The 18,040-nt window shown below is 48.7% G+C and overlaps 1 protein-coding gene across 2 annotated transcripts in view; it reads right to left on the reverse strand.

Annotated features, from left to right (window-relative positions):
* Positions 1–18,040, reverse strand: part of LOC148144204 (uncharacterized) — a 443,218-nt gene that overhangs the window by 423,967 nt on the left and 1,211 nt on the right. The window contains exon 2 of one of the 2 annotated variants that reach the window (XM_087974603.1): positions 12,032–14,835. The exons of the other annotated variant lie outside the window; for it this stretch is intronic. Coding sequence (XP_087830729.1) covers positions 12,620–14,428 — 1,809 coding nt within the window. The 5' untranslated portion in view covers positions 14,429–14,835 and the 3' untranslated portion in view covers positions 12,032–12,619. Of the gene's footprint in view, positions 1–12,031; positions 14,836–18,040 lie in introns of those variants that run through there. 2 annotated transcript variants of the gene reach the window in all.

Consider the following 18,040-nt stretch of genomic DNA (forward strand, 5'->3'; position numbering starts at 1 on the left):
ATCTGAGGAGCAGGAGAGTCAATGTTTCGGGCATAAGCCCTTCATCTGTTGATTTTGAAGCTTCAGTCTTCAGATCTTCAAATACACTGTTAAAAACAGATTACAAAAGTCATCACTATCAGTGCAGGGTAGAAATTCAGAACAAGCAATTCTACTTTGTGGAATATTCTTTTCTTTTGTTGTTCCACAAAATTGAAAGCACTCCCACACCCTCTTCCCCCTCTGTTCTCACTCCGCTCTATCTAATTCTCCTGAAGGTGCTGATTCAGGATCTTACAGGGACAGAAAAGCAAAAACGTCAAGACTGACATCTCTCTGAATTTTGGATACCTCCACCTGAAAGTTAATATCTTTCACAACACTGGGATCCTGCTGAGAGTGAGCAGGTCTGATTTTGGGAAGCAAAAAAAAAGTGTCAATTCAGGGTGAACCTGCAATGCAGCTTCTTGAGGAAGGACCAGACACAAAATGGTTAACGACCCCGAGAAGGTGGGAGTAAAATGAGACGTCAAGGCATTAACACCGACACACTTCAGTCAAACTCTTCTGCTCGCAGTCAGGGCAAAACATGCTCTGAAAGTCCAGCCTTCACAACCACACTTCTGCTTCCACTGAAGACAATTAGAGTCACACAGCACGGAAAGTGACCCTTTGGCCCAACCTGCCCAGATATCCTAAATTAATCGAGTCACGTTTGCCATCACTTGGCCCCTATATGGGCTGGGTCCTGGCAGCTGGGACTAAATTGGGTTGGCTATCTTGTCAGCAAGGACGGGTTGGACCGAAGGGTCTGTTTCTGTGCTGTACATCTCTATGACTCCAGTCGCATTTGCCATCACTTGGCCCTGACCCAACTGAACCCTTCATATTCATATGCCCATCCAGGAGCCTTTTAACTTGTCATCGTATCAGCACCCACCACTTCCTCTGGCAGCTCATGCCATCGCTCAAGCGACTCCATGTTGAAAGTGTCTGATCTGGTGCACCAAATGACACCAGGATAATCTCAGATCATTCCAGATCGCATCGATACTCAGTCAGTGGCTTTCCCGATCAGTGTCGAAAAGTGTGCTGCTGGAAAAGCACAACAGGTCAGGCAGCATCTGAGGAGCAGGAGAGTCAATGTTTCGGGCATAAGCCCTTCATCTGTTGATTTTGAAGCTTCAGTCTTCAGATCTTCAAATACACTGTTAAAAACAGATTACAAAAGTCATCACTATCAGTGCAGGGTAAGCCACTAACTATTGATCACGTACATAGTTGTACGTGATCAAACAGGTCCATGGGTAGGCGATCCCCCACCTCTTAGTTCAAGTATCTCTACGAGAACTCCCTTGCTGGAGGGTCCCTTGGAGTCACTTCAACTGGACTTCATTGAGTTGGAGAAATGAGTTGAGTTGCTATAAATGTGTTTTGCTTGTTGCTGATGTCTTTTATAAGTGGATTGAAGCCTACCCTCCTCCTAACACTACTGCTGAGACTATGGTGAAGATTTTGTTTAAGGAAATAATTCCCTGCTTCAGTATACCTGCGTGCATTAGCTCGGACAATGGACCACACTTTGTAGGTAATATTAACGGAGAACTCTGTTCCCAGCTTTGTATTTGTCGGCAACTGCATGGTGCTTATCATCCTCAGGCGGCCGGCCTTGTTGAATGTTTTAACCAGATGCAAGACTAAACTTGCCAAATTAATGGCCGAGTCTGGCCTCTCCTGGTTATGCTAATCCCTGTGGCCTTATACCAGATGCGATCCATGTCTGTGGGCAAGACACGAATGTCTCCAGCTGAGAGTTTCTCTGGTCACTGCCTCCGTACCCCTTGGAACGATTCGACTCCCTTCTGAGTCCACTTCCACCACATGACCAAAGCAATCATTGGTTATGTTCTTGCTCTAACCAATGTTATGCGTGCCTTTCACTCCCAGGAGCGTGCGGCATACAGCGATGTTCCGTCCCTTTCAGCCTCGTCACGGGTAGAGCCTGGTTCGTTGGTGCTCGTCAAGAACTGTACTGGCAAAGGTCTCCAACCTCGTTGGGATGGCCCCTTCCAGGTTTTACTTCCCACCCCTACGGCGGTCCCAGTCGCTGGGCGCTCAGCTTGGGTCCAACTGCACCGTTGTAAATTGATTGACCGCACCAATCAAAAGGGGGGGGAAGAGGAGGAGAGAATCCTGGAATCTCAACAAAAGGAGTGGACCCTGTCCAGTTGGGTTTTTGAATCTTGCTGTTGTTCTAATGTTAATCTTATTACAGATACTTGAACTAAGAGGAGGGACATGTGGGGAATCACTTATCTCCTCACCTTTCTGACCACGTACAACATCCTGATGGGGAAAGCCACTAACTATGGATGCGACCAGGAATGATCAGAGATTATCCACCACCCATGCTGAGGAGATGTCGTCCAGTGCACCGGACCAGACGCCTTTGACGTGTGGAACGTGATGAAGATTGATTATTGCAATGGACTCTTACATCAGAAAGACCAGGTGGTCCATCTGGACAGTAGAAATCAGTGAGAGTTATCATGTCGTTACCATGTTTTTTTTTATTTTACCTGCAGTCGCAAGCCTAGTGAAGATAAAAATGATCAACCCTGTTATTATGGTAAATATGCCCAGGAACATCATCCCTTTTTGCAGGACGGGCCAACTCGAGAAAAGGGAAGCCTGATAGGAGAAACTCCTCAATCCACAAACAACTTATTTATACAGGCCCACAGAACGCTCTTCACCCCAGAGGCAGTAGTATGTTACTCCTCTCTATCGGGAGATGACTTACTTGCCCCGTCCCCAGTCCCCGATTCCAATCTATTCATCAGACTTCCTACTGTCGATCCCGCGAAGAGAAATATCACTTTCCAATACCTCGGGTCTGTGTATACAAACAGCTGGTGTAACACTGGCTGGGGTACAGCAGACCTTATGCGGCACATGGACCTTTTCTCTTTTCAGAATCTGATACTGTCACCAAGACCATGTACAATAGAGCTAAGGGAGAGCCCAATGGGAACAGCATTCTGAGGACCATTGTCTCCCATACAGTGCGAGTGCTCGAATCCCTTGGCCCATTTTTACAGTGCTCAAGCAACTCCTCTGTGTCACCGTGGGCGGCACAGTGGTTAGCACTGCTGCCTCACAGCGCCAGAGACGCGGGTTCAATTCCCGCCTCAGGCGACTGACTGTGTGGAGTTTGCACATTCTCCCCGTGTCTGCATGGGTTTCCTCCGGGTGCTCCGGTTTCCTCCCACAATCCAAAGATGTGCAGGTCAGGTGAATTGGCCATGGTAAATTGCCCATAGTGTTAGGTAGGGGGTAGTTGTGTAGGGGTATGGGTGGGTTGCGCTTCGGCGGGGCGGTGTGGACTGATAGGGGAAACTCCTCCATCCACAAACAACTTATTTACACAGGCCCACAGAACGCTATTCACCCCAGAGGCAGTAGTATGTTATTCCTCTCTATCGGGAGATGACTTACTTGCCTGTCCCCTGTCTCTGATTCCAATCTATTCATCACTGTTTCCACACTGTAAGTAATCTAATCTAATCTAATCTAAAACGTCGCCCCTTTACTCCTGTAGATCTGACCAGACCCCCTGCTGTAACATTTCAGTAACGTATTTTGACAAACTCTCCCTAATATACACCAAACCAGACTATTATTTCTTAAGGTAAAGGGAAAGCTACCAATTTCCTTGTCCTGGATGGCAAGATGTCCCTCATAAGGTCACCATCGGAGCCCTTGTTCCCACAACAGTAGCTTGTCCTGGCCAGTGGACAAGTCGATGGAACCTCCATCTGAGGAGGATGCAGCGGTCGGTCTCAGCCAACCTTGCTCCAATTGGAAAGATCCCAAGGGACTGCATGACAATACAGGACACCCGATAGGCTGGGGAATCCAGAGTACCCTGAGGTTGGAAGGATCAGCAGGAGTGACAAGTTAAAAGAACCGCAATTCCCTCTTTTGCGGCCTGACCATTCGAGGAAATAAGACTAAAGAGGCTTGTGGGCGGCACGGCGGCACAGTGGTTAGCACTGCTGCCTCACAGCGCCTGAGACGTGGGTTCAATTCCTGCCACAGGGGACTGACTGTGTGGAGTTTGCACGTTCTCCCCGTGTCTGCGTGGGTTTCCTCCGGGTGCTCCGGTTTCCTCCCACAGTCCAAAGATGTGCAGGGTCAGGTGAATTGGTCCATACTAAATTGCCCGTAGTGTTAGGTAAGGGGTAAATGTAGGGGTATGGGTGGGTTTCGCTTCGGCGGGTCGGTGTGGACTTGTTGGGCCGAAGGGCCTGTTTCCACACTGTAATCTAATCTAATCTAAAAAAGGCTCTGGAACAGACTGAACTGGGATTATCAGACCTGTGTCTTTACTCTGTGCAGAATCGGTATGCCTTAGACTATATACTCGCCCGGGAGGGTGAGGTCTGCACCATTGTCCAAGATAAATGCACTATGGCCATTCCCGACCTCACTGGCAATATTAACTAAGATACAAGCAGAGATCCAGAATGACTGAAGGGACCAGTTGGGAAAACTGCAGATCGCGCTGATGGTACAATTGGCTTATCAATTTAGCTATGTCTGTTTGTCGGTATTGGTATTGTTAGGTGTTTAATTGCTAGGCTTATGAGGTCCCTTAGTGATATAGATTTGCCCCAGAAGATGCTGCTTTCGCGATCTGATGGCTCACCCACACGTGTCGAAGGCGATGATAAATATGACAGATGAGCTGCAAAGATGGTGGTGCCGCTCTGCAGGATGTTGATGGCTGGACCACCTTGAAGGGCATTCGTTTGGATTAGCCTTCTCTTTCAGTGATCTCGGTGCAATCAAAGGGAGGAATGAGGGTGTGGGCACCTGGGTGAGAAAGTCTATAGTCTTAAAACTTGCCTTTAAACATTCAGACGAAAATGTAATGCTGAATTATTGAATACATTTACTGCACTAGAAAATAAACAGGCCGGAAGGCTCAGAAAGAGGAGAGAACTTAAAGATAGGGACACCTGGCCTCACCAAGTGATAACAGGATGCTGTGAGGCAATTAAGAACGTTTGCCTCAGCATCAGTGAATCTGTGTGAACAGGACACCAAGTGATAACATTCACAGCCGTTCCCTTGTGAGACCATTTTAGTGCTGAGGCTGTTGAATCCCGTAGAAAATTAACTCTTAGTGCTTATCTGCTATGGATTGAAATGAATTGCATTTTGGGACTTTATGATGATATTGAGTAGCCATTACTGGTTATTAAATACAAACTCTGTAAAAGGAAATATTGATAAAGCTTTACTTTACCTTACTTACTGCAGCCGAAGCTCCAGCGGAGGAAACAGGCTTCGGGCACACTACCGGCTTCGGGATGGCCACGCCCCCTGGTCCTGGTCCCGCCCCCTCCTCGTCCAAGGCGACGCGTAAGCCCCGCCCCTTCCGAACGCAGACCGTAAACCCCGCCCCCAGACTAATCCCCGCCCCTCCTGGTAAACCCCGCCCACCCAGGTGTATTTGGAAGCACGAGCTTCTGCAGCGCTGCTCCTTCTGTGGGTAGCTGTGCTGCAGGATCATAAGACACAGAATTAATAGCAAAACATCAGAGTGTCATGCAACCGATGCAATATTTGGAATAAACCTGGACCGCTGCTGAGTTCTTCATCTTTTAGAATGGGTTGCAGGTTTCAGTTCATCAATATATAAATTCCAGAACTTTAGATCAGATTCCCTCCAGTGTGGAAACAGGCCCTTCGGGCCAACAAGTCCACACCGACCTGCCGAAGAGCAAAACACCCAGCCCCATTCCCCGTCACCTAACACTACGGAGCAATTTAGCTTGGCCAATTCACCCTAACCCGCACGTCTTTGGACTGTGGGAGGAAATCCACGCAGACGCGGCGCGGGGAGGGGGAGGGAATTGAACCTGGGGCTCTGGTGCTGTGAGGCAGCAGTGCTAACCACAAAAAAATGAGGAATAGGGATGCAAGGCTGGATTTCAGGGAGCTAGGGTGGAAGCTGAGGGCTAGAACAAACAGAGTGATTATCTCTGGTTTGTTGCCTCCTTTCCCAGGTATCTGACCCTTGTCTTTTGTGTCCTCCCCTACCCTTCCTGTTATCCCTTGACCCCAGTCTCCTTTTTGTTATTTCTTCTACTGCCTCCACCATCATTTTGGCTTTCTGTTTCTGCTTCTCGTCTTCCCTTTTCACATACACTTTCTGTGCCTCACGTAACAGCTCTTCCATCTGTCTTTCACTCCATCCATCTAATTTCTGTAAATTCTTTTGTATGTCCGGCCATGATTTCGTTACAAACTGGACCTTTAAGAGTCCCTGTGCTATCTGATTATCGGGATCCATTCCCAAACACTTCCTTGTGGCCTCCTTGAGACTTTTAAGAAATGCAGAAGTGGTTCCATCCTTCTCTTGTCGTACTTCAAAGGCCTTAACAAAGGTTTATGATCTTGGTGCCGCCTCTTTAATTCCTAATATTCCCATTTCTCATAGATCCCGCATTGACTCCCTATCTTCTCTGTCATTATTTTCCAAATGAGGGTCAACATTTGGGAATTTCTGTTCTGCTGGGGCCCCTTCTTCCCCAACTGGGTGCCTCTTTTCCCATTGCTATAAAGCTGCTCTCCTAATCATACCTCGTTCTTCCCCTGAAAATAATGTTCCTAAAATTGCCATCAGTTCTCCCCAGGTATATAAATTAGGCCCTAGGAATTGCTCTAATTGTTCGGCTAGTCCAACCGGATCCTCTATTAAACTTTTCATTTCCTTTGTAAAGACCCTAACTTCACTGCTAGTTAAGGGAGCACTTACATATCCGATTGTACCTTCCCCAATCGGAACCTCTCATAAGGGACATAATTTTCCATTTTCCATTATCTCTGCCCCTCCTTTACGTGTGGTGGCTCGAGTGACTCTGCCCCCCCCCCCCAGGTTCTGCATCTTTTAGTTCAGAATCCGTTCCCATTTCTGTGTCTGGACTCGGTTCTACTTCGGGAGCTGTAGGCTCGTTCCGGGGAGTAGTATATGGGGGCGGCAAACACGTTAAGGGATCCTATTGTGGCTTCCCTTGTTCATTCTTTTTCTGTTCTTTCCCTGATTCCTCCCTATTCATGGGACATAATTTTACTCCCGCGCTCCCTATCCAACAAACCGCATAATCGGACTCTTTTTGACTGTACGCTTCTTTCCGATTGACATATATATTAAGATCTTGACACAGCCAATCCTCATCGGACCCATATTTGGGCAAAAAAATAGCAGGCGCCTTAATACTTTATCTAGTCCAGACAAAACAACAATAGTTTACCATTGTAGCCTTATCTTTCCCCCGCATCGGGGAGTTGTGTTCCCAGTTTCCCAACATTCTCCCCAAAGGACTGTCGGGTGAAATATATTCCCCTTTAACGTTATTTACAGATCGATCGTTACCCAGGCAACTCCCCGTGCCTCCCATTGTTGCTAATTTAATTAATCTTAATGAGGTCCGGTGTCACCTTCTTCCACACCCCCTTCAGGGTCCTGACTAGACACATTACTCGTCCAATTAATCTGACTAACTATATGCTTTTTAAGACTTCAACTGTTATCCATAAATCACTTTTATGTAAGGATAAAAGAGATTAGTTAGAAACTGATAGTAAGGCAGTTATGACCTGTAAAAAGAACAGGAGTTAACACTTTATTTCATAATCTGTAAAATCCTTAACCTTAAAAGAAATCATGTTAAAATTTCCATAGTAGAAATCAGATTCAAAACAGTGCCGGATCTCAAGCTCCAGGGAACAAAGCAGAAACACTCAATCACCAACAAACAAATGTGCATTCAAACCAAATCACAACGGGTTAAACTTTCTAGTTGCTGTACAGCTCTTTCTCTCTCTCTCACACACACACACACACAGACACCGTGTCTCACAGACACTTTGAGCTTTCCGCAACGACTCCTCGAGCTTTTGAATATTCATCTGGACGTCTGGTCATAAGTTAGTTATGAAGGGCATCCTCAGTAGCCCTTCAACTACTAGCCCTTCTGACATGGGCTGTTTTCCATTGACATATGCTTAATTTTATATATCGCCTATTCCCCATACTTTTATATGTCCCGACCACCAAGGCAAGACATAAAAGGTCTCTCTTCTGACCTTGGTCTGTGCACAGAGTTACCTGGTCATTTCGGTGCGCCCCGTCCCGCAGCAATTCTTACAGCAAATACCGCTGCCCCCGGACGCCCGGATATATCCTGAAGACCTTTCCCTACCTGGTTCCTGTGCACAAGAGCTGCCCGACCTAACCCGCCGCGTCTGCCCGCCTTGTTTCCAGGGTCTCCCAGTCCGGATCGTACTCGCCCAAACCGCGAACGACAAGCAAGGGAGTCAAAGATCACCGAAATCGGCGAGGTGCACCTCCCCGGTCATCCCAAGAGTGTCGAGCGGTCTGAGTCTTGGACCCCGGAACGAGGCCCCCAATTGTGAGAAACAGAACTCACTCACAAATCAATCAGCCTGAGACAAAGCCTTGGAAACAAGAACAATTTATTACAGTCTTCTAAGTACTGGACGCTTCTGCAATCAAGCAGAAATGTGTGCCAAAACAGAGCCTGTTCGCTTTCTTATTCAGTTTACAAGTTGCGGAATCACTTTATTGCGGAATCACTTTACTTCAGCTTTATTGTGAAATATCCCTGCTGCTTCTTCTTGTGGTCCACTACAACACTTTAAAGTTATTTCCTAGCTTAAAACTATTTTCTTTAAAAGACCCTCTATATTCATTAAAGTCGTAGCCTTATGTTTGCTACATGCTACAAGAATTCCGCTTCCCTTCCCCCTACTACATCCCATCACCCATCCACAAAAACAACATTTCTAATCTCCCACAGAAAGAGGGATAGGGATGTAAGGCAGGATTTCAGGGAGCAGGGTGGAAGCTGAGGGCTAGAACAAACAGAGTGGTTATCTCTGGTTTGTTACCCGTGCCACGTGATAGCAAGGCAAGGAATAGGGAGATATATCAGCTGAACACCTGGCTGCAAGGATGGTGCAGGAGGGAGGGTTTCAGGTTTTTGGATAATTGGGGAAGGTGGGACTTGTACAAACAGGACAGTCTTCACTTGAACCAGAGGGGTACTAATATCCTGGGTGGGAAATTTGCTGGTGCTATTCGGGTGGGTTTAAACTAGCTCAGCAGGGGGATGGGAACCGGGGGGTGTAGCTGCAATGCACAGGAGGATGAGAGTAGGAAGGACAGGGACAGGATTTCAGGGTCACAGGAATGTGCTGGCAGACAGTGAAGTGATTTGAAGTGTGTCTACTTCAACGCCAGAGTATCCGCAATAAAGTCGGTGAGCTTGCAGCACGGATAGGTACCTGGGATTTGGATGTTGTGGCCATTTCGGAGACATGGAGAGAACAGGGTGAGGAATGGATGTTGCAGGTTCCAGGGTTTTGATCTTTCATTAAGAACAGCCAAGGGCGGTAAAAGAGGGAAAGGCGTGGCCTTGTTAGTCAAGGATAGTATAACGGTGGCTGACAGAACTTTTGATGAGGACTCTTCTACTGAGGTAATGTGGGCTGAGGTTAGAAACAGGAGAGGAGAGGTCACACTGCTTGCAGTTTTTTTATAGGCCTCCGCAGAGTTCCAGGGAGATGGAAGAGGGGATTAGCAAAATTATTCTGGGTAGGAGTGAAAGGAACAGGCTGGTCATTATGGGGGACTTTAACTTCCCCAACATTGACTGGAAATGCTTTCATTCTAGTACGTCGTATGGATCAGTTTTTGTCCAGTGTGTGCAGGAGGGCTTTCTGACACAGTATGTCGAAGGGCCGACAAGAAGGGAGGTCACACTGGATCTGGTGCTTGGTAACGAACCAGGCCAGGTGTTTGATTTGGTGGAAGGTGAGCACTTTGGAGAGAGTGACCATAATTCAGTTAGGTTTCATTTAGCGATGTAAAGGGATAGAAACATGCCACAGGTCAAGAGTTATCGATAGGGCAAGGGCAATTATAATGCAATTATGCAAGACTTAGGATGCATAGAATAGGGTAGCAAAATGCAGGGGATGGGAACAATTGAAATGTGGAGCTGGTTTAAGGAACAGATATAGTGTGTCCTTGATAGGTATGTCCCTGTCAGGCAGGGAGGAAGTGATAAAGTAAGGGGACCAGGGTTTACAACAGAAATTGCATCTCTTGTTACAAAGAAGAAGGAGGCTTATGTGTTGATGAAGCAAGATGGTTCAGATGAGGTGATGGAGAGTTACAGATTAGCTAGGAAGGATTTAAAGAGAGAGTTAAGAGCAAAGAGAGGACATGAGCAGTCGTTACCAAATAGAATAAAAGGAGAACCTAAAGCTTTCTATAGGTATGTGAGGAATAAAAGGATGATTAGGGTAGGAATAGGGCCAGTCAAAGATAGAAGTGGGAAGTTGAGTGTGGGCCCTGTGGAGATTGGAGAGGTGTTAATGAATATCTCTCATCGGTCTTCACTCAGGAAAAGGAGAATATTGTAGAGGAGAAGAATGAGGTACGAGATATTAGACTCAAAAGGATCAAGGTTAGTTGCACACAGGTGTTATCAATTCTAGAAGGAGTGCAAGTAGACAAGTGCCCTGGGCCCGATGGGATTTATCCAAGGATTCTCTGGGAAGCGAGGGAGGAGATAGCAGAGCCTTTGGTTTTAATATTTGAGTCGTCATTGTCTACAGGTTTAGTGAGCCTTACTTCTGTTGAAGGAAAGCTTTTGGAAAGGAATATTAGAGATAGGATTTATAATCATCTAGCAAGCAACAATTTGATTTCAGATAGTCAACATGGTTTCATCAAGGGCAGATCGTGTCTCACAAACCTTATTGAGTTTTTTGAGAAGGTGACCAAGCATGTAGATGAGGATAGGGCAGTTGACGTGGTGTACATGGACCTCAGTAAAGGTTCCACATGGTAGGCTGTTGGAGAAAATGCAGAGGCATGGGATTGAGGGTGATTTAGCAGTTTGGATTAGAAACTGGCATTCTGAAAGAAGGCAGCGAGTGGTGGTTTATGGAAAATATTCAGCCTGGAGTCCGGTTACTAGTGGTGTGCCACAAGGATCTGTTTTTGGACTACTGCGGTTTGTCATTTTTAAAATTACTTAGGTGCAGGCATAGGTGGATGGATTAGCAGAATTGGGCTGAGAGGTGGCAAATGGAGTTCAATGCAGCTAAATGTGAGGTGATTCACTTTGGGAAGAATAACAGGAAGGCAGTGATCTTGGAGTCCATGTGCATAGATCCCTGAAAGTTGCCACTCAGGTGGATAGTGCTGTGAAGAAGGCATACAGTGTGTTAGGTTTCGTTCGTAGAGGGATTGAGTTCCGGGGAACCGCAATATCACGCTGCAACTATACAAAACGCCAGTGCGGCCACACTTGGAATATTGTGTATAGTTCTGGTCCCCATATTTCAGAAAGGATGTGGGAAGCATTGGAAATGGTGCAGAAGAGATTTACCAGGTTGTTGCCTAGTCTGGAGGGAGGGTCTTATGAGGAAAGGCTGAGAGACTTGGGTCCGTTCTCATTGCAAAGAAGAAGGCTAAGAGGGGATTTGATAGAGACATATAAGGTGATCAGAGGATTAGATAGGGTAGACAGTGAAAGAATCTTTCCTAGGATGGTGACATCAGCTTGTACGAGGGGGCATAACTAGAAATTGAGGGGTGATAGATTTAAGACAGATGTCAGAGGCAAGTCCTTTATGCAGAGTGTGGTAAGGGTGTGGAATTCCCTACCTGCTAAGGTAGTCAACTCAGCCACATTAGGGAGATTTAAACAATCCTTAGATAAGCGCATGGTTGATTTTGGGATAGTATCAGGGAACGAGCTGAGAATAGTTCACAGGTCGCGTAACATCGAGGGCCAAAGGGCCTGTTGTGCGCTGTATTGTTCTATGTTTTTGTTCTATGTTCTAAACTTAGTGCAGGAGGCTGAAATAAATGAACAGCTTTAAAACAAAAACCTCTTGGAGCTCAAAGCTTTCAATGAGAGTCTGAGCCCGGTGGTAAGTTCAGGTAACCTTTATTGCAACCAAACTTTGTTACAGCTTCAGATCCCCCCAGCAAAAAGGCAGAGAAAAAGCAGTTGCTTTTTGCGCACCTCAAGGTCAAAGTGCACACACCACCCCCCTCACTGTCTTTACTATTGGCCAGCACCAAGTTGTCCCTTTGTAATTGAATCCTTGGTACAGCCGTAACCCGGAGGAAGTATTGCCTCACTCAGCAATTTCAACCCATATCCTGTCTCCAAGTAAGTTTCTCCCCGCTCATTTGCCAGGAAGGGGCAGTGTAGTGTCAACCAGACTGCTGTGGGTATGGAGTCACGTGTAGGGCAGACCGGGTAAAGGATGCAGCTGGAACGACAGAGTGAATCCTTTCCCACAATGGCAGTTCCCTTCCCTAACAAGGGTGAGAGTGAATCAGATGGGGGCTTTCTCCCCCACACCACCCCCTCCCTGAAACGGTCTCATCGTTAGATTCCGAACTCCATATTTCTGACCGAATACCAATTCTGCCATCTGTCGTGGGGGGATTCGAACCCAGGAGTCCCCAGAACCGGGTTGATAGTCCAATCGATAATGGCACTCGGCCGTCACTCCTTCAATCCCCCTGTGATGGCACGTGAACTCGCTGGTGCTTCCGCAGGTGGGAGGAGTAGGTGAAGCCCTTCCCGCACTGAGAGCAGGTGAACGGCCTCTGCCCGGTGTGGATCCATTGATGCCTCAGCAGGGTGGAAGATGTGCTGAAGCCCTTTCCACACTTGGGGCAGCTGAAGGGCCTCTCTCCCGTGTGGACCCGCTGGTGAGTCAGCAGGTGGGACGAATACCTGAAGACCTTCCTGCACTCGGGGCAGCTGAAGGGCCTCTCCCCCGTGTGGACCCGCCAGTGGGTCAGCAGATGGGAGGAATTCCTGAAGCCCTTCCCGCACTGAGAGCAGGTGAAGGGCCTCTCCCCCATGTGGACCCGCTGGTGGGTCAGCAGGTGGGAGGAGCAGGTGAAGCCCTTCCTGCACTGAGAGCAACTGAACTGCCTCTCCTCCATGTGGACACGCTGGTGCCTCAGCATGGTGGAGGCCTGTGTAAAGGCCTTCCCACACTCGGGGCAGCTGAAGGGCCTCTCCCCTGTGTGGACCCGCTGGTGCCTCAGCAGGGCAGAGGAGCAGGTGAAGCCCTTCCCGCACTGAGAGCAGGTGAACGGTCTCTCCCCCGTGTGGACATGCTGGTGGGTCAGCAGGGAGGAGGAATTGCTGAAGGCCTTCCCACACTCGGGGCAGCTGAAGGGCCTCTCCCCCGTGTGGACCCGCCGGTGGGTCAGCAGGTGGGAGGAATCGCTGAAGGCCATCCCGCACTGAGAGCAGGTGAATGGCCTCTCCCCCGTGTGGACACGCTGGTGCCTCCGCAGGGAGGAGGAATCGCTGAAGGCCTTCCCACACTTGGGGCAGCTGAAGGGCCTTTCCCCCGTGTGGACCCGCCGGTGGGTCAGCAGGTGGGAGGAATTGCTGAAGGCCTTCCCACACTCTGGGCATCTGAAGGGCCTCTCCCCCGTGTGGACCCGCTGGTGGCTCCGCAGGTTGGAGGAGCAGGTGAAGCCCTTCCCGCACTGAGAGCAGCTGAACGGCCTCTCCACCGTATGGACATGCTGGTGGGCCAACAGGGTAGAGGAATTGCTGAAGGCCTTCCCGCACTCGGGGCAGCTGAATGGCCTCTCCCCTGTGTGGACACGCTGGTGCCTCAGCAGGTGGGAGGAATACCTGAAGCCCTTCCCGCACTGAGCGCAAATGAAGGGCCTCTCCTCCGTATGGACCTGCTGGTGGGTCAGCAGGTGGGAGGAGCAGGTGAAGCCCTTCCCACACTGAGAACAGGTGAACGGCCTCTCCCCCGTGTGGACCCGCCGGTGCCTCAGCAGGGTGGAGGAATTGCTGAAGGCCTTCCCACACTCTCGGCAGGTGAAGGGCCTTTCCCCCGTGTGGACACGCTGGTGCCTCAGCAGGGTGGAGGCCTGGGTAAAGGCCTTCCCGCATTCTGGGCAGCTGAAGGGCCTCTCCCCCGTGTGGACGCGCTGGTGGGTCAGCAGGGTGGAGGCCTGGGAAAAGGCCTTCCCGCACTCTTGGCAGCTGAAGGGCCTCTCCCCTGTGTGGACCCGCTGGTGGGTCAGCAGGTGGGAGGATGTGCTGAAGGCCTTCCCGCACTCTGGGCAGCTGAAGGGCCTCGCCCCCGTGTGTTTCTGCTGGTGGGCCAACAAGTGGGAGGAATGTCTGAAGGCCTTCCCGCAGTCGGTGCAGGGGAATGGCCTCTTCCCGGTGTGACTGCGCCGATGAGTCTCCAGGGCAGACGGGACACGGAAACCTTTTCCACAGTCGCCACACTTCCATGGTTCTTCTACAGGGCGGGATTCCTCAGGTTTCTCCATGGCCACAGCTTCAGCTGCACACAAACACGTGTAGAGCTCCTCCCTGCCGTGAAATCCCCTTCCCAGGCAGTATAACTGTTTCAGGCTCCACACACAGTGCGCTGCAACAGTGGGGGCTCTCGTCCAGTCCCACTGATGCTGAAAACGTCCTCAAACAGGAACCAAAAAGCGTTGATCCCTCTCACAGAAATCACAGTCAAAAATCGTTGCGGTCCCGATTGATTGTGTGACTGTCAGACATGGACATCAAAGTGAGGACTGCAGACGCTGGAGAGTCAGTCAAAAAATGTGGCGCTGGAAAAGCACAGCAGGTCAGGCAGCATCTGAGGAGCAGGAGAGTCAATGTTTCGGGCATAAGCCCTTCATCCGTTGATTCTGAAACTTCCCTCTTCAGATTTTCAACTACTCTGCAAAAGGAGATTACAAAAGTCATCACTATCAGTGCAGGGTAGAAATTCAGAACAAGTAATTCTACTTTCTGTGGAATATTCTTTTGTTGTTGCACAAAATTGAAAGCACCATCCCACTCTCTCTCCCCCTCTGTTCTCACTCCGCTCTAACTAATTCCCCGAAGGTGCTGATTCAGGATCTTACAGGGGCAGAAAAAGCAAAAACATCAAGACTGACATCTCTCTGAATTTTGGATACCTCCACCTGAAAGTTAATATCTTTCACAACACTGGGATCCTGCTGAGAGTGAGCAGGTCTGATTTTGGGAAGCAAAAAAAAAGTGTCAATTCAGGGTAAACCTGCAACGCAGCTTCTTGAGGAAGGACCAGACACAAAATGGTTATCGACCCCGGGAAGGTGGGAGCAAAATGAGATGTCAAGGCATTAACACCGACACACTTCAGTCAAACTCTTCTGCTCGCAGTCAGGGCAAAACATACTCTGAAAGTCCAGCCTTCACAACCACACTTCTGCTTTCACTGAAGACAATTAGAATCATACAGCACGGAAACAGACCCTTTGGCCCAACCTGCCCAGATATCCGAAATTAATCTAGTCACGTTTGCCATCACTTGGCCTCTATATGGGCCGGGTGCTGGCAGCTGGGACTAAATTGGGTTGGCTATCTTGTCAGCAAGGACGGGTTGGACCGAAGGGTCTGTTTCTGTGCTGTACATCTCTATGACTCCAGTTGCATTTGCCATCACTTGGCCCTGACCCATCTGAACCCTTCATATTCAGATGCCCGTCCAGGAGCCTTTTAACTTGTCATCGTAACAGCACCCACCACTTCCTCTGGCAGCTCACGCCATCGTTCAAGCGACTCCACGTTGAAAGCGTCTGGTCTGGTGCACCAGATGACATCAGGATAATCTCAGATCATTCCAGATCGCATCGATACTCAGTCAGTGGCTTTCCCGATCAGGATGTTGTACGTGATCAAGCAGGTCCGTGGGTAGGCGATCCGCCACCTCTTAGTTCAAGTATCTCTACGAGAACTCCCTTGCTGGAGGGTCCCTTGGAGACACTTCAACTGGACTTCATTGAGTTGGAGAAATGAGTTGAGTTGCTATAAATATGTTTTGCTTATTGCTGATGTCTTTTGTAAGTGGATTGAAGCCTACCCTCCTCCTAACGCTACTGCTGAGACTGTGGTGAAGATTTTGTTTAAGGAAATAATTCCCTGCTTCAGTATACCTGCGTGCATTAGCTCGGTCAATGGACCACACTTTGTAGGTAATATTAACGGAGAACTCTGTTCCCAGCTTTGTATTTGTCGGCAACTGCATGGTGCTTATCATCCTCAGGCGGCTGGCATTGTTGAATGTTTTAACCAAACTCAAGACTAAACTTGCCAAATTAATGGCAGAGTCTGGCCTCTCCTGGTTATGCTAATCCCTGTAGCCTTATTTCAGATGCAATCCATATCTGCGGGCAAGACACGACTGTCTCCAGCTGAGAGTCTCTCTGGTCACCGCCTCCACACTCTGGGAACGATTCGACTCCCTTCTGAGTCCACTTCCACCAAATGACCGAAACAATAATTGGTTATGTTCTTCCTCTAACTAGTGTTATGCGTGCCTTTCACTCCCAGGAGCGTGCGGCCTACAGCGATGTTCCCTCACTTTCAGCCTCGTCACGGGTAGAGCCTGGTTCATTGGTGCTCGTCAAGAACTGCTGGAAATGTGTTGCTGGAAAAGCGCAGCAGGTCAGGCAGCATCCAGGGAACAGGAGAATCGACGTTTCGGGCATAAGCCCTTCTTCAGGAATCAAGAACTGGACTGGCAAAGGTCTCCAACCTCGTTGGGATGGCCCCTTCCAGGTTTTACTTCCCACTCCTACAGCGGTAAAATTTACTGGGCACTCAGCTTGGGTCCAACTGCACCATTGTAAATAGATTGACCGCACCAATCAAAAGGGGGGAAGTGGAGGAGAGAATCCTGGAATCCCAACAAAAGGAGTGGACCCTGTCCAGTTGGGTTTTTGAATCTTGCTGTTGTTCTCATGTTAATCTTATTGCAGATACTTGAACTAAGAGGAGGGACATGTGGGGGATCGCCTATCTCCTCACCTTTCTGATCACGTACAACATCCTGATGGGGAAAGCCACTAAGTATGGATGCGACCAGGAATGATCAGAGATTATCCACCACCCATGCTGAGGAGATGTCGTCCAGTGCACCGGACCAGGCGCCTTAGACGTGTGGAACGTGATGAAGATTGATTATTGCAATGGACCCTTACATCAGAAAGACCAGATGGTCCATCTGGACAGTAGAAATCAGTGGGAGTCACCATGTCGTTACCAAATGTTTTTGATTTTACCTGCAGATGCAAGCCTAGTGAGGATAAAAATGATCAACCGTTATTATGGTAAATATTTTAAGGACGTCCAGGAACACCATCCCATTTTGCAGGTCGGGCCGACTCGAGAAAACTGATAGGGGAAACTCCTCAATCCACAAAGAACTTATTTATACAGGCCCACAGAACGCTCTTCACCCCAGAGGCAGTAGTATGTTACTCCTCTCTATCGGGAGATGACTTACTTGCCCCGTCCCCAGTCCCCGATTCCATTCCATTCGTCAGACTTCCTGCTGCCGACCCTGCGAAGAGAAATATCACTTTCCAATAGCTCTGCTCTGTGTATACAAACAGCTGGTGTAACACCGGCTGGGGTACAGCAGCCTTATGTGGCACATGGACCTGGAACGGAACCCTTCCCTTGCGCATTTATAGGCCTTTTCTCTTTTCAGAACCTGATACTGTCACCAAGACCATGTACAATAGAGCTAAGGGAGAGCCCAATGGGAACAGCATTCTGAGGACCATTGTCTCCCATACAGTGCGAGTGCTCGAGTCACTTGGCCCATTTTTTACAGCGCTCAAGCGACTCCACTTGCAAAACGTCGACCCTTTACTCCTGTAGACCTGACCAGACCCCCTGCTGTAACATTTCAGTAACCTATTTTGACAAACTCTCCCTAATATACACCAAACCAGACTATTATTTCTTCAGCTAAGGTAAAGCTACCAATTTCCTTGTCCTGGATGGCAAAGATGTCCCTCATAAGGTCACTATCGGAGCCCTTGTTCCCACAACAGTACCTTGTCCTGGCCAGTGGACAAGTCGATGGAACCTCCATCTGAGGAGGATGCAGC

The sequence above is a fragment of the Chiloscyllium plagiosum genome, unplaced genomic scaffold, assembly GCF_037043375.1.
Source record: "Chiloscyllium plagiosum isolate Xiang-an unplaced genomic scaffold, Cpla_swu_hap1 HiC_scaffold_27, whole genome shotgun sequence".
NCBI lineage: Eukaryota > Metazoa > Chordata > Chondrichthyes > Orectolobiformes > Hemiscylliidae > Chiloscyllium > Chiloscyllium plagiosum.